We start from the raw sequence: 15,262 nt of genomic DNA on the forward strand, positions 1-15,262 counted from the left end.
TGTAGCGCGGTCCCCGGCACCCTGCGCTCTCGCCCCCGGTCCTTGGCCCTGGACAAGGACCCCGCGCCCGGGGGGCACGTGTTGAGGCCCCCGAGCCGGGACGCACGAGGCCTTTTCCCGGAGATGGTGACCGCGGGAGAAGGGCCGCGCCTGGCCCGCAGTGGATGGAGCCGACCGCGGACACGAAGGCCACGAAGGCCCAGCCGAGTGCTGCCCCGGCGTGGGGAGCCCGGGAAGGGGGCAGAGAGGCGCCCCGAGGGGGGCTTTGCTGACCCCGGGACCTTGGCCGGGCACCCGGTCTTAGCGTTCTTGCTGCAGGAGTCAGGGGGGCCGTTGGTGAGGATCAATGCAGCTGTGCGGTGGGGCCCTCAGCCCACCTGTCCCAAGGAAAAGATGTAGAGAGGGGAGCTGCCGGCCACATAACCTGGGCCTTGTGGCAGAGCAGAGCGGCCTTGGGGTGCAGCTGGGCAATACCAAAGATCCTGCCCCCACAGTCCTCCGGCAGCCAGGGGAAGGAAGCCCCAGACGAGAGCTTACTCAGCTGCCGTGGTGGGGGGCTGGCAGGCCGGGGCACAGGGCCAACCCCCCGCGAGGAGGCCCAGAGCTCTTCTATCCCAGCCCAGCTTTCCAGGAAGGTACCTGCCCCGTCCCAGCCCTGGGGGTGGCCTACTCAGTAGTATAGCAGAATGACACTATTGCTGGTGTCCCCTGTTCCCTAATACCTGCTACCAGGAAAGAATGCCCAGTGGGGAGGACCAGACAAGGGGATTCCCAAGGTGGCTCCCTGAGGTGACTAGTGTGCCCCTGGACACACAGGAAAGCCTCTGCTTGCCCTCCCAGAGCAGTGCACCATTCACTCAGCCCCACCACACTTGCTGGATGCCAGGCCCCCAGTTCAGAGGGGACCCAAAAATTAAAGGACAGTGGGCTCAGAGTGAAGAGAAGACAGCCCCTTTCGGGACTGAGCCCTGAACGCGCGGTGGGAAAGGAGAGGCCAGAGGGCTGCACCGGGCACTGGAGTGCACAGGTGTGTGCCCAGGTAACCCCTGCAGAGCAGCGCCCACCTCATCTGCCTTGCTGGTGCTTGAGGCAGGGTACTCTTCCCCGTGTTTACCGGATGGTTCGCGCTGCTGGGTATGTGCCGCAGGCGGGGAAAACAAACCCACAAAGATAAGCTCACAGTCCACTTGGCCAGTTGCTCGCCCTGCCTGATAGCAGGCGGAGGGGACGCAGTGTGGAGCTGAGGACACCGGGAGCTAGCGGGGACCCTGCTCGGTCAGCCGAAGGACCGGCAGCAGCACCTGCAATGGAAGGTAGGGGCACTGGCCTGGGCAAAGCTTCTTCACGTCCCTGCTCCCCCACCCCGGGGGCAGCTGCAAGGGAGAGGTACTGTGCTCCCGGCAGGTTGTGCTCCTGGGGCCCGGCGGCCGCTCCTCTCCAACCAAGTCTGTCTTCGGTTCTTTGGGCTCATGTCAAAGCCACCAGAATCACTGACAAAGCTGAGGTCTCTTCAGAGCCCTGAGTTGAATTTGGAATTGGGTCCCCTTTGGACTGGCTCTTTGAACCAAGCTGTGGCTCCCTTGGATCCCGTGTTTGCCTGTACACACATCTCAGGTGTCCTCAGATGCTGCCTGCAGGGCAGAAGCTGGGGTGGGCCCAGCCTTGGGGTGGGCGCCGTGGAGCCTCTCCCCGGAGAGGAGCCCCAGATGCAGCTCCTGGGGCGGCTCCCCTAGCCTCGTCACCTGCAAACCAGGGCCTCCTCTAGGCTGGAGTTCCTGTGTCCTGGCAGGGGTACAGGCTCTGGACCCCGGTCTGCACGGCACCTACAGAGCTGAGGTCCCTAGGACACACCCTTGCCGCCAAGAAGGTCCAGGTGGGCACAAAAGCAGATATAGTTGTTTTCACTTCTCAGGCTCCTGTCTGGTGTGGAGGCAGCTCTCTGGCCTTGGGTGGCGGACCCTGATTTGATCACAGGCCTGGGTGCTTTGCCCGGGAGAATGGTCATCTCTAGGCACACTGGCCACAGTCCGCACATGCTCTCCCTCCCTACATACTGATGGTGTTCTAGGATTTCTTCCTTTCCCTACAGGGAGTGGGCCAGTGCTTTGTGCTGGGTATCTTGGGCCTGGGCCCCGGGTCAGAGCTCTGACCAGCTGGCCTCACCTAAGGACACATCTGCCCCTCACCTACCCCCCCTTCCTCACCCCCTCCCCCTTTCTGGCTGTCCCTTGCTTGCCTTTCCTGGCAGCATTGTGCAGAAGAACAAAAGGTAACTGTTCAAATGGAAAGACAGGGACACCTGGATGGCTCAGCAGTTGAGTGTTTGCCTTTGGCCCAGGGCGTGATCCCGGGATGCTGGATCAAGTCCCACATCGGGCTCTGTGCGGAGAGCCTGCTTCTCCCTCTATGTCTCTGCCTCTCTCTCTCTGTGTCTCTCATGAATAAATAAAATATTTAAAAAAACAAAAAAAAAACGGAAAGACAGACTTAGGAAAAGTGTTTTAATCCCATGTCTGGCTTAGAACATTCAGTGAAATTTAAGTTCAGAGTAGTCTCGCCAGTTCAATTACCTTCTTCTTGACCTAACTGTTGCTGCGAAGGTGATTATGCACCCTTGGCCAACCTCCCCTGCAATTGCTTAATTTCGGGATTTGCCTTCTGCCCCGATGTACGATGTTCTATCACTCCGGACCATCACGGGGCGGGGGCTTTGATCCCATCACGGGGGACAGAGCTGCTTGCCCTTTGGAAATCATGTCATCTTGCGGAATTCGTGCCCCAGCTTTAACCTGGCCCTTCCTCTCACCCCTTTCCGCAGCAGGACAGCAGAACTATGATCTTCTGGTGATTGGCGGGGGATCTGGTGGCCTAGCCTGTGCCAAGGAAGGTATGTGTCCTCTGCCCTGCGTCCTGCCAGCATGGCAGGACCTCCAGGTTTTCAGGGCCCCTGGAGAAGGCTGTGTTGTTCTCGAAGCTGGGTGGAGGAGATTTGCCCTGAGTAGCTGTGCACAGCGTGTATTATCTCTGTAGCTGGCCCGCTGGCCTCTAGGGTCCTGCATCCTGCCAGGGTCCCCCCAGGAGCTTTGTCAGTATGCCCTGCTCCCTGCTATTCCCCGGTTGTCTGTGCAGCACTCAGTGGCCAGGATGATACCCCAGGCCTTAGCCTGCCCTCCTGGGCCCCAGCCCCGGGCCTCCTGGGATCTGACATGTCTCCCTGCACCCATGCCCTTGCCCCTGCCCTGGCCACCTTGCTGTTGTGCAGATGCTTCCTAAAGATCTTTCCTGCCTTGTTCCTCCCCCTGGCTGCCTGCCCAGCCTGGCTTCCTCTTTGCCTCCTTGGTTAGCTCCAGGGTTCACTCACCTTCCTTTGGCCTTCCCTGCCAAGATCACCCTACTTGGAATGGCAGCCTCCTCTATGCCTCGTCCCTGTCCCCAGCTCCACTCTCCTCATTCTTAGCCCTGGCACATCCCGCAGAGATCACAGTTTGTTCTGCTGTATGTGTCTTACTCCCTCTCCTCAGCCTGGCACCCAGATGGGCCTGGGCACCCTGGGGTGCTCCGTAAAGATATGTTCAATGAAAGGGTCTGGCCCCAGAGGCATCCAGAGATCTCGTGTTGCAGTTTGCCACTGATCTGGGTGGGGAACAGACCCAGCATATCACTGGGAGCTCTGCACTCTGCTGTGGGAATGCGCGGCGGCCTGCTTGCCCATCTAAATGATAAGGAGGCAGATGTGGGTGAGGGAGGGGGGAAGACAAGAGAGAAATGGGGCCCCAAACAAGAGGGATTAGGCACTCTGACCATGGAATTCTGGCTCTCTGACAACAGATCCTGATTATGTTTTGTTTTTTAATTTTTTTTTCTGTTTCTTTCATTTATTTATTTGGGTGGGGGCGCACAAGTAGGGGTAGTAGCAGGGAGAGGGAGAAGCAGGCTCCCCACTGAGCAGGGAGCCCGATGCGATGTGGGGCTTAATCTCAAAACCCTGAGATCATGTCCTGAGTCAAAGGCAGCAGCTTAACCAATTGAGCCACCCAGGCGCCCCAGATCCTGGGTTTTAGAATCACAGTCGGCATTAAGGAAATTTGCCGTCAAATTTGCCTCCTCTTGTTCTGAGGGGCAGAGGAGGCTGCTGGCCTGTGGTGGAGGGAGGAAGTCTCCCAGCTGATATGGGGGCCCATAGAGGGACACGAGTCCTCATCCCACTGGACCACAGAGCCACCCCAAGAAACAGGGTATGTGGACAAGCCAGCCATCCGGGCAATGGCCATTCTAGCAGAAGAAAGCCCTGGATGTCATGTCTACTCCAGTACCTTATCTCTTAGAGACACATCTCCGTTAACCTGCAACAGTTCCCAGACCTGTCTTTGCCTTTTGTAACGGTGGCATCCTCCCTGTGGGTGATGGTGCTTTTCTACAGCATTATTGAGATATAATTGACATAAAACAAACCATATGTATTTAAAGTGGACAACTTGATACGGCTTGACATACTGACACACCTGTGAAACCAAGTACCACGGTCAAGCTGGCAAATGTATCCATCACCCCAATGTTCACATGCTGGGGCTGCCATCCCAAAGAACCACAGACTGCATGGCTTAAATAGAATTCCCTCACGGTTCTAGAGGTTGCAAGTCTGAGATTAAGGTGCCAGCAGGGTTTTTTTTCTGAGTCCTCTGTCCTTGGTTTGTAGATGGCCATCATTTCCAGTGTCTTCACATGGTCTTTCCTCTGTGTATCTGTGTCCTGATCTCATCTTTTTATATGCACACCAGTCAGATTGGAAGCCAATCAGCCAGACCTACATGGTCTCATTCTAATTTAATCACCTCCATAAAGACCCTGCCTTCAAATAAGGTCACATTCTAGAGTTCTGAGGGTTTGGGCTTCAGCATGAATTTGGAGGGGCATGACTCTGCTCATAACAAACTCCAAAGTTTCCTCAAACCTTCGGAACTCCTTCCTGCTGCCCCCTTCCCTGCCACATCCCCAGATGGCCATGATCTGCTTTCTCTCACTGCAGATTAGTTTGCATTTTCTAAAATTTTGTATAAATGGAATCATGCAAGATGTATTTGGTGGCTTTTTTCATGTAGCCTAATTATTTTGAGATTCATCTATGATGCTGTGTATATCCAGAGTTCATTCCCTTTGATTACTGATCAGTATTCTATTGTACGTCTACACCACATTTTGTTTGTCCATTCATCTGCAGGTGGACATTTGGGTTGTTTGCAGTTTGGGGCTATTATGAACGGTGCTGCTGTGAACATTTGTGTTTGCATCTTTGTGTGGATGTATGTTTTCAGTTTTCCTCCATAAATGCCTAAGCATGGAGCAGCTAGGTCCTGTGGTATAGCTCTTTTTTGTGCATTTTTAAATTTATTTCCACAGTCTTATAGTTTTCAACATACAGCTTTTGTCAGATTTATCCCTGAGTGTTTTCTTATGGCGTTGGGATTAAGTGGTATACCATACTATTCATTCATGTAGCGTGCATGACTCAGTTGTTTTTCAAATACTCACAGAGTTGTACAACCATCACCACATCAGTCGTAGAAATTCTAATCATCACCCCCCAAAACTACTCTGGACCCATTAGCAGCCACTCCTCAGCTCCTCCACCCCTCAGCCCCAGGCAACCACTAATCTGCTTTCTGTTTCTATGGATTTGCCTGTTCTGGACATTTCATACGAATATGTGGTCCTTTGTCTTAGCGTGCTATTTTCAGGGTTCATCCACGCATACGCTAGTACTTTATTCCTTTTAGTGCCTGAATATGTCCATTGCATGGACAGACCACGTTTTGTTATTCATTTGACCATTGATGGACATTTGGTTGTTTCCACTTTTTGGCTGTGGTGCATAATGCTGCTGGGAACATTGTGCACAAGTATTTGTGTGGACATGTCTTCATTTCTCTCGGGTAGCCACCTAGGAGTGGAATTGCTGAGTGTTCAGGTTCACCTTTTGGGGAACTGCCAGACTGTCTTTCAAAGTGGCTGCATCATTTTATATTCCTGCCAGCACTGTTGGAGGGTTCAGATTTTTCCCCATCCTCGCCAGCATTTGTTGTCCTTTTTTTACTACAGTCATTCTGAGTAGGGGTCAAGTGCTATTTCCCTGTGGTTGATGTTTTCCTAATGATTTTTTCTTAAGATTTTATTTATTTATTCATGAGAGACACACACACACACACACACACACACACACAGAGGCAGAGACACAGGCAGAGGGAGAAACAGGCTCCCTGCAGGGAGCCCCATGTGGGACTCGACCAGAACTCCAGGATCATGCCCTGGGCCAAAGGCAGGCACACTAAACCGCTGAGCCACCCAGGAATCCCTATTTTCCTAATGATTAATGAGATGGAGCATCTTTTCATGTGTTTATTGACCATTTGCGTATTGATGAAGAAATGTTTATTCAGAAGCTTTGCCCATTTTTTTTAAAAGATTTTATTCTTTTTTTTAAAAAAAGTATTCATTTTAGAGAAGGAGAGAGAGAGAGAGAGAGAGAGCGCGAGCAGGAAGGAGAGGGTCTGAGTGTGGAGCCTGATGTGGGGCTTGATCTCAGGACCCTGAAATCATGACCAGAGCTGAAACCAAGAGTACGATGCTTAACTAACTGGGCCACCTAGGCACACCTGAAGACTATTCTTTTAAGTGATCTCTGCCGCCAGTGTGGAGCTTGAACTCACAGCCCAGCAATCGAGAATCTCATACTCCCCCATTGGAGCCAGCCAGGTGCCCCAGCTTTGCCCATTTTTAGATTGAGTTGTCTTTTTATTACTGGGTTACATGAGTTCATATATATGTGTGTGTATATATATATATATATATATATATATATGAACACTATATATGTATATATGTGTGTGTATGTATATGTGTATATATATATATTCTTATTTAAATATATTCTGGATACTAGACCTTTATCAGATATATGATTTGCAAATATTTTCTTCCATTCTGTGGATTATCTTTTCACTTTCTTTATAATGTTCTTTGCAGCACAGATGTTTTTGATTTTGATGCAAGTCCAGTTTACCTATTGTTTCTTTTGTTGCTATGCTTTTCATGTCTGAGAAACAGTTGTCTGATCCAAACTCAGGAAGATGTAGAAGATGTATGCCCACGTCTTCTCCTAAGACTTTTACAGTTTCAGCCCTGACACTTAGGCCTTTGGTCCATTTTGAGTTCATGTAACAAATATGGTGCAAGGTAGTTGCCTTGGGATTTGCAGAAGACATCTTGACCTTGTCCCCACTTCACACAGAGTAGGAAAACCTTGCTACAGTAGCCTGCTTCCACTTCTAACTTCCCAGCCTTTTTCCCATGTGGCCATACCTTTTACTTTTACATGTTATAAGGCGTATAGCACATTGTTATATTTTGTCTAAACAGTTGTCTTCCAAAAAAGATTAAACTAATGAGAAATAATCTTTCGGATCTGCCTGTGTAGTCACTATTTCCAGTGCTCTTTCTATTGTATAGATCTGAGTTTCCATCTGGCATCATTTTTCTTCTACCCTAAGGATGTTTGTGAACATTTCTTACAATGTGGCTCTAAGAGTAATGAATTCTTTCAGCTTTTGTATGTCTGAAGACATCTTTATCCTGCCTTTATCTTTTAAAGATAATTTCTTGGGGTGGGGAGGCGCCTGGATGGCTCAGTTGGTTAAGCATCCAACTCTTGATTTTGGCTCAGGTCATGATCTCAGGGTCATGGGATCAAACCCCACATGGGGCTCTGCACTCAGCACGGAGTCAGCTTGGGATTTTCTCTCTCTCTCTCTCTCTCTCTCTCTCTTTCTGCCCCTGCTCCTCCCCCTACTCTTGCTCTCTTTCTCTCAAATAGATAAATAAAATCTTAAAAAAAGAAAAAAAGGATTTCTCTTGGTAGATAATTCAAGGTAGGCAGTTGTGTGTTTCTTTTTTTTTGTTTGTTTGTTTGTTTGTTTTTCTGTTTAGTATTTTAGAGATATTGCTGCCCTGGCTTCTCACTGCATTGTTTCTGATGTCATCTGTTGCCATTTTATCTCTTTGCCGTGTGTCTTTTTGTTTCTGGTGGTTTTCAGGATTTTCTCTTTTCATTGGTTTTGAGCAATTTAATGAGGGTATGCTTTGGTGTAGTTTTTTTTTTTTTTTTTTTTTAAGATTTTATTTATTTATTCATGAGAGACACAGAGAAAGAGGCAGAGACACAGGCAGAGGGAGAAGCAGGCTCCCTGCCGGGAGAGCCCTATGCGGGACTCGATTCCCAGACCTGGGATCACGCCCTGAGCTGAAGGCAGATGCTCAACCATTGAGCCAACCAGGCGTCCCCACTTTGGTGTAGTTCTTAATTTTCTGCTAGAGTGTGCTGAGTTTCCTGGGTCTGTGTGTTTATTGTTCTCATCAAGTTCTGAGAATTTTCAACCATTATTCTTTACTGTCTTTCCTCTTCTTCACTTTTGGAGACTTTTATCACACATACATTAGGCTGCTCGGAGTTGCCCGTCAGCTCATGGGCGTTCTCTTCATCTTGGAGAGTTTCTAGTCCTGTGTTTCGAAACTCACTAATAAAAGATACTGCAAAGTCTAATCTACCATTCATCCCACCCGATATAATTTTCATCTCTTGGATTGTAATTTCATCTCCACAGATTCAACGTGGGTCCTTTTTTGATCCTCCATGTTGGTTCTCTTTGAACACAGCTACAATACTCATTTTACTTTTTTCCTCCTAATTCTGTGGCGGTTCTTGGGCAGTTTCTCTTTGGCTGATTATTTCTGTCTTGTGGCTTATCTTTCCCTGTTCCTTTTCATGCTTGATCATTTTTTATTGAATTCTAAACACTTTGAACTTTCCCTTGCCGGTCTCTGGATATTTTTAGGTTCTTACGTGCATTTTTGAGCATGTTCTGGGATGTAAGGAAGAGAATTTGATTCTTTTGCATCTTCCACTTAAGATTTGTTCAGTGGCCCAATCATTCTAGTGACTGGGCTCTGACTTTAATACTCACCCAGCAGCCCAGAATTATGTGTTTTCTCCAGTCTGGGTTCTGGAAACAGGCACTATTCTCAGCCCTGTGTGAGCACTGTCTCCTCTAGTCTTTCTGGATGGTTCTTTTCTGGCTTCATTGATCAGTTGTCTGGGGTTCTGTGCAGCTCTCTCCTCTCTGGTCCTCTGTCCCAGGAGCTCTGGCTGCTTCAGTCTCCCCAGGCTCCCAGCTCTCTCCTCAGCCAGGGAGTCCAGTGATCTCTGCCTGGGCCTCCTCACCAGGCCTTCTCGCCGGATCACCTCGTTTATTTCCTATCTTCCAAGAATCACTCTCCTTGGTCTTCTGATGTTCGGTTTCTTGAAAGCATTATTATATGTATTTCCTCTGGATTTTTGGTTGCCTCGAATGTGAGGATAAATCCAGTCCCTGTTGCTCCATCATGCTCAGCTGTGGGAGACAGATGCTGGCAGGTTTGAAGAGTCTCTGTGGCTGGAATTTTTAAAACAAGCACTGCAGTCCCATCGTTGGTCAGTTGAACAAAATGGGTTTTTACATGAAGGCTTCTAAAACTTTGTTCTATTCTTGGTCAATACCATGAACTGAGTGCATTCTGTAGTATGTCAGACACTTGTAGGTCATGATGTTTAAGTTGGGCATGCCCACTGGGACCATCAGGTCCAGAGCCCAGGTTGGCAGTGCAGTTCCCCAGGCAAGCCAAGGGGAAGCCCCATGATTAGCCCTCGCTAATGGTGATGGGGTCAGAACCTGGGGCTCGTGGCCCTGGGAGGAACCTGCTGCCAGCCAGTGGGGGAGGCCAGGAGACTCCAGGCAGGGGATGAGTTTGGAGCCCGGGTCTCCCTGCCTCTTTGGGGGCTGGCTGACCCTGGACCTGCCATTTGACTTCAGAACTTCTGTTTCCTCACCCTGAGAATGAGGCAGTAAATACCCACAAGAGCAGACCTTGAGTAGAAGCTCCCACTGATGTCCGGTGGGGAAGAGTGGAGGCAAGTGAGTCCACAGGGAGGGCTTGGGGAGAGAGCCAGGGGAAGCTCCGAGTCTGGAGCCTCTCCCAGGGAGTGGGTGCTCCTGTGATGCCTCCTTGTATGCTCCAGGTGGGCACTGGGTTCATGCTGAATGTCTGGGCTAGAACCACGTGCGTTAGGAGGCAAGGGAAGGCTGGACCAGGGCTGCTGTGGTTGACGTCCCGCTCTGTGGGGGTCCTGGCTATGTGGTGGGTGGTATGAAGCTGCAGTCCAAAAGAGGCCCGAAGGCTTCCACCTGTGGGCAGCACAGCTGTATGCAGCAGACAGGTGAGGAGAGCTGGCTGCAGAGCTGGTGGGCAGCTCCCTTCTTGACCAAAGCAGCTCCCCACTGCCCACTCCTCTTGTCGTTCCAGCTGCTCAGCTGGGAAAGAAGGTGGCCGTCGTAGACTACGTGGAGCCTTCACCCCGAGGTAGGTAGCCCTGGATGGAAACCATATGTCCTGGGGAAGTGGGAGGATGGGGGCCTGGTTCACCTGGGGTGGGTGCAGTTGCACCGAGAATCACTCACCCACTGCTGGCCAGGGTCTCTGGAGAGTGTCCTCCTTCTCGGGTCAGCTGCCATTACCATAAAGTTCTTTATTCTTATTTAAAGACAATTCTGACGACAGTTATAGAGAGTGAATTCACAGGGCAGGTTCATCCGGAGCGTGTTTGGAGTTACAAACAACAGCTTAAAGGAATCTTACACAACTGTAGAAGAATAGGAGAGCCTTCCAGTCTCCTGAGTAGAAATCTAAACCTGCTTTTCCCAACATGCCAGGTACTAAGTGGGGCCTCGGTGGCACATGCGTGAACGTTGGCTGCATCCCCAAGAAGCTGATGCACCAGGCAGCGCTGCTGGGGAGCATGATTCGAGACGCCCCCCACTATGGCTGGGATGTGGCCCAGCCGGTCCTGCATGACTGGTGAGGAGCCCTGCCCACTCCCAGCGCTTTCCGGCTCCTCATGGGGTGCTTGGGGACTGTTCACAGGAGCATGCTGTCAGACAGGAGCTCTCACCCGGAGGCAACCCCTTCCCCAACATTGATTAAAGTCTGGAGACATTTTTGGTTATCACCACTGGTTAGGGTGGAGGGCTGCTGCATCTACTAGGATGCTGCTAAAGGTCCTAAGACACACAGGACACCTGCAAGAAGGAAGGTCTGGCCCAAAGGCCACTAGTCCGGGTGAGAAACCAGTTTACCTTCCACAGGTGGCACCTGGTCTGCTTTGAGCTGCACACAGGCCCCTCATGGTTCTCAGATGACCCAGACTCAGGGCCAGCTGCTGTGTTCTGACAGCCAAAGGCCCTCGGCCCCAGACCTGGGACAGAGGCAGGGGCCGTGGGGATAGATGTCACATTTTTTCACCTTTAAAACCACCTTGTTTCTTGGTATTTCTACTGACTTGCTATTTGTATCTGCTAGTCTGCTGTGTGACTCTACAGTTCATGCTTCTGTTATGGTTTTTAACATTGCTTGTGTGTTAACAGGAGGACGATGGCAGAAGCCGTGCAGAACCATGTGAAGTCCCTGAACTGGGGGCACCGGGTCCAGCTGCAGGATAGGTACTGAGGCCTCGCCAGGCCCTCCTGGCCCTCTCTGGGGACATTTCCTCTCTTGACAGGCACTTTCTCATCAGAGGTTCAGCAGTGATAAGACGAGAAGTCCCTGCCCGTGGGGTGGGGCGTACACACGAGGAGCAGATGGGGCCTGGAATGGAAGGCTGCCCCGCAGCTGGCACCTGCAGAGCCTGGAGTAGCAGGGAGTGAGAGGCGTGTTGGCAGGACAGCTGGGTCTGCACCAGGCAGGAGGCATGCTCGGGGCTGGGGCCGGAGTGTGGGGGGCACGGAGAGGGCCATCCCCGGGGCCAGCACCTTCTTTGACCCCCTGTCAGGGTCAACCACAGTTAAGTGGAAGGAGCCCAGTGAGCCCCGTGGATGCCCTGGGAAGCCCACACCTCACCTCTCACCTCCAGGCTCCCCCACCTCACCACCCACCTCCTGGCTCTCTGGGCCCCTGGTTTGGCCTGCTGAAGCAAGTGTCCAACATGATCATTCCAGCCTGACACTGCCAGGTCCCATCGTCCTTTGGGGTTCCCCCAGCCCAAACGCCGACACGTCTTCCCACCAAAGGAGCCTCCATGAAGAGCCACCACCAGAAGGAAAGGTGCCCCAAACTGCACGGGGCTCTAGCTAGGCTTTGCTCCTGGCCCTGTGGTTGTGCCCTTTGCTCGTGCAGGTCATGGAGGGGACAGAAGCTCTCATCTGAGCACTATTTGCTTGGCTCCAACGAGTCTTCCTAGGCTGTACAGTAGGCAGCTGTTCTGTGCCCGTGAAACCCAGCACAGCTGAGCCGGGGAAGCTGGCCCACCTGCCCATCCTGGGTGTCCCCAGGGTTCCCCCACTTAGGGAGCTAGGCTGCATCCTGTTATTTTTCCTCTGTGTGGGGGCCCCGTGGTCCCCAGCTCAGTCTGCTGGAAGCATAGGGCTCTGTCCTCCCTGCTGGCCCCAGGCAGCTCCCAGCCAAGTGCCCAGCAGACCCGATCTCCAGTGAGCTCTGGAGGTGCCCACAGAAGGAAGCCAGTGGGGAACTAGTGTCTGTGTCCTCTGGCTGTTGCTGGGCTATGGGGATGAATGAGGACTTCTTATGGCTCAGGCGGCATTTGGAGGCACAGGGCTTGATTGCGGGGCAGAGGTAAAGTCGAGGAGGTGGAGAAGCCTTACCAAAGGCACCAAGAACCCACCACTGCAGAGTGGCCTTCGTTATTAGAAGGTGTGGGTTGTTTCTGCACACCCTGCTCCTGATCGATCATCCTTATATCCTCATCATACCTGTTTTCCAGCCTTGCTGTCCCCTAGAGGCAAGGAGCTATGTGTCTCTGGTGGGCGCCCTCTCCTATGAGCGGGAAGTTGGTCATTTGGGTGGTGGGGGTAACTGGGTGCATGTGGGGGCTTCTGCTCCCTGCTGGAATGTGCCCAGGTGACAAAGATGCACCCTGGGGAGGCCCAGCCACTCTGTCCTCACACACTGGGGCTGTGCTTGGGCTCCCACGACCATCCTAAGCTGGCTCTGTCCCAGCGGCTCCGGGGACCCTTGGCCCTCCTCCCCCTCCACGTTTTCTGGCACCCCTTGCCCCACCTGAGTGCTGGGCAGGGGGCAGTGGGCCCGAGCTTGCCTTTTAGTGATCTGCTGCTTTGTTTCTGTAGGTGACACTTGGTCTACACAGGAAATATTTGACCAACTTATTTTTATTTTGCAGGAAAGTCACGTACTTTAACGTCAAGGCCAGCTTTGTCAATGAGCACACAGTTTGCGGTGTTGCTAAAGGCGGGAAAGAGGTGAGTGCCCAGTTTCCCCGAGGGGCTCCTCTCGGGTAGTCCTGCCGCCTCCAAGGACTTTGTTCAGCCTTTGTTCAGCCTCGGTGCTGTTCTCAGGAATAAGCACTGCTGGAACTGACCGCAGGTCGGTCTGAGGCTGCTTCTAATTCTTTATGGAGAATGAAATGAATCACTGAGACACACGTTGTGCCAGGCTGCCTGCTGCAGCGGGCAGTCCGACGGGTGATCATGCCCTTGTGGAGTTTTGCAGGGATAAAAGGAGATGAGACACCTGCAGGGGTGCTTGCAGTTAGAATGTCTCCCTGCATCCTCTGCTGGGTCTCCTCCTGGTTCGAGGACCCCTTGACAGGCTCCCAGCCCCAAAGGACCTCTGAACCACTGGCCACAGGTCCTGGCTGCAGGGCAGGAGCTATAATTCGAAAGCCTGGGTCTCTGCTGGGGGCCCTCTGCATGGGTGGCCACAGTGCATTTGGGTGACTACGACTTCCATGGTTTATTCTCAGACTCTGCTTTCGGCTGAGCACATCGTCATTGCTACTGGAGGGCGGCCGAGGTACCCTACCCACGTGAGTGTCCCCTGCACCCAGCCTTCCCTTGCACCCCAGGCATGGCCACGGTCTCCCAGCTCCAGCTTCCCACACTAGTGGCACCCCCACTCTTTCTATTCTTAAGAAAAAGTTGTTTTCTGTATTCACTTCGGTCACTTGCTAATTCTCTCTCAACTCCGCTCTATGGAAGCAGGTCAGCAGGCACCCCCACGTTGCTGAATCCTAAGAGCAATGGTCCCCTTGCTCTTCAGGTGGCTCTGGGACACCCGGCACCTGGTCTCTTTTATCTCTCTTTGCTGGCTCTTCCTTTTCTCCTCAGCCTCAAAGTATTGGAACGTCAAGGACTTAAGCCTCTTCTTTCTGCTCCCATCCCAAATCATGCTCTTAGTTGACTTAAAATTCTCATACCAGAAAATGCGCCCTTTCAAAGGGTACAATTTGTGCCAAAATGACATCCTGTGCCGTTGATGGTCACTGCTGTTCCCTACTCCACAGCCCCTGGTGGCCACTGGTCTGCTTTCCATCTCTGTGGATTTGCCTGTTCTGGACACTTCACCTCAGTGGCTTCCTGCACTCAGAAGGGTGTCAGGATTCATCCACATGGTAGCCTGAGTCAGCGCTTCAATCCTTCTTATGTCTGCATAATGACCCATTGTGTGGCTAGACCATATTTTGTTTGTCTACTTGTCCTTTGATGGACATCCGAGTTGTTTCCACTTTGAGCTGTTGTGAATGACACTGCTGTGAACGCCCATGTACAAGTTTTTCTGTGGCCTCTGGTTTGCACTTCTCTTGGCTCCTTACCTAGGGACAGAGTTGACAGGTCTTAGGGCAACTTGGTTTTTAACCTTTTGAAGAACTAGCAGCCTGTTTTCCAAAACAGCTGTGCCATTTTATGTACATCCCCCCCCCCAACCCCCGTGCCCAATAATGTGTGAAGGTCATGAGATACTTTCCTGGTTCTTCACGTTTCATAAATTCTTCTGTTGTCGAGAAATGAATATTTCAAATAAAGTAATGTGTTAACTCTGGAAGTCAGAATCTCTCTCCACTGCAGGATTTTGTTTATTGCTGTCATGTGTGAGGTGGTTCTCTGAACTGGTTTTCCAAAGTCTGTGTTCTTTGTCATGGGAGGCCACTGAAGTCTCTGCTCAGTTAGCATAGCGGCCTGCTAGTAACTAGACAGAGATTTCCTGAAACACCTGGAGAAATGGCCCAGTCTTTGCGGACGGCTTCTGTAGGCACTTGGGGCATGCTTTCAGCCAGACACAAGAAACTCTGCCTTCGCCCTCACCTGGTGCTGGGCCTCAGGGTCAGCCAGAGGTGAGAGCTCAGGCTGTCTCAGGCCTTTCCTGGGTG

The 15,262-nt window shown here is 51.8% G+C and overlaps 1 protein-coding gene across 6 annotated transcripts in view; it reads left to right on the top strand.

Moving 5' to 3' along the window:
- TXNRD2 (thioredoxin reductase 2) overlaps positions 1-15,262 on the top strand; it is a 49,580-nt gene that overhangs the window by 334 nt on the left and 33,984 nt on the right. For 3 of the 6 annotated variants that reach the window (XM_072803524.1, XM_072803525.1, XM_072803529.1), the window contains exons 2-7: positions 2,819-2,887; positions 10,390-10,446; positions 10,797-10,941; positions 11,508-11,582; positions 13,277-13,355; positions 13,859-13,921. In XM_072803524.1, the coding sequence (XP_072659625.1) occupies positions 2,819-2,887; positions 10,390-10,446; positions 10,797-10,941; positions 11,508-11,582; positions 13,277-13,355; positions 13,859-13,921 (488 nt within the window). Of the gene's footprint in view, positions 1-55; positions 1,314-2,818; positions 2,888-10,389; positions 10,447-10,796; positions 10,942-11,507; positions 11,583-13,276; positions 13,356-13,858; positions 13,922-15,262 lie in introns of those variants that run through there. The other 3 variants (XM_072803527.1, XM_072803528.1, XM_072803526.1) reach the window with 3 other exon arrangements.

Source organism: Canis lupus, chromosome 27, assembly GCF_048164855.1.
Source record: "Canis lupus baileyi chromosome 27, mCanLup2.hap1, whole genome shotgun sequence".
Taxonomy (NCBI): Eukaryota; Metazoa; Chordata; class Mammalia; order Carnivora; family Canidae; genus Canis; species Canis lupus.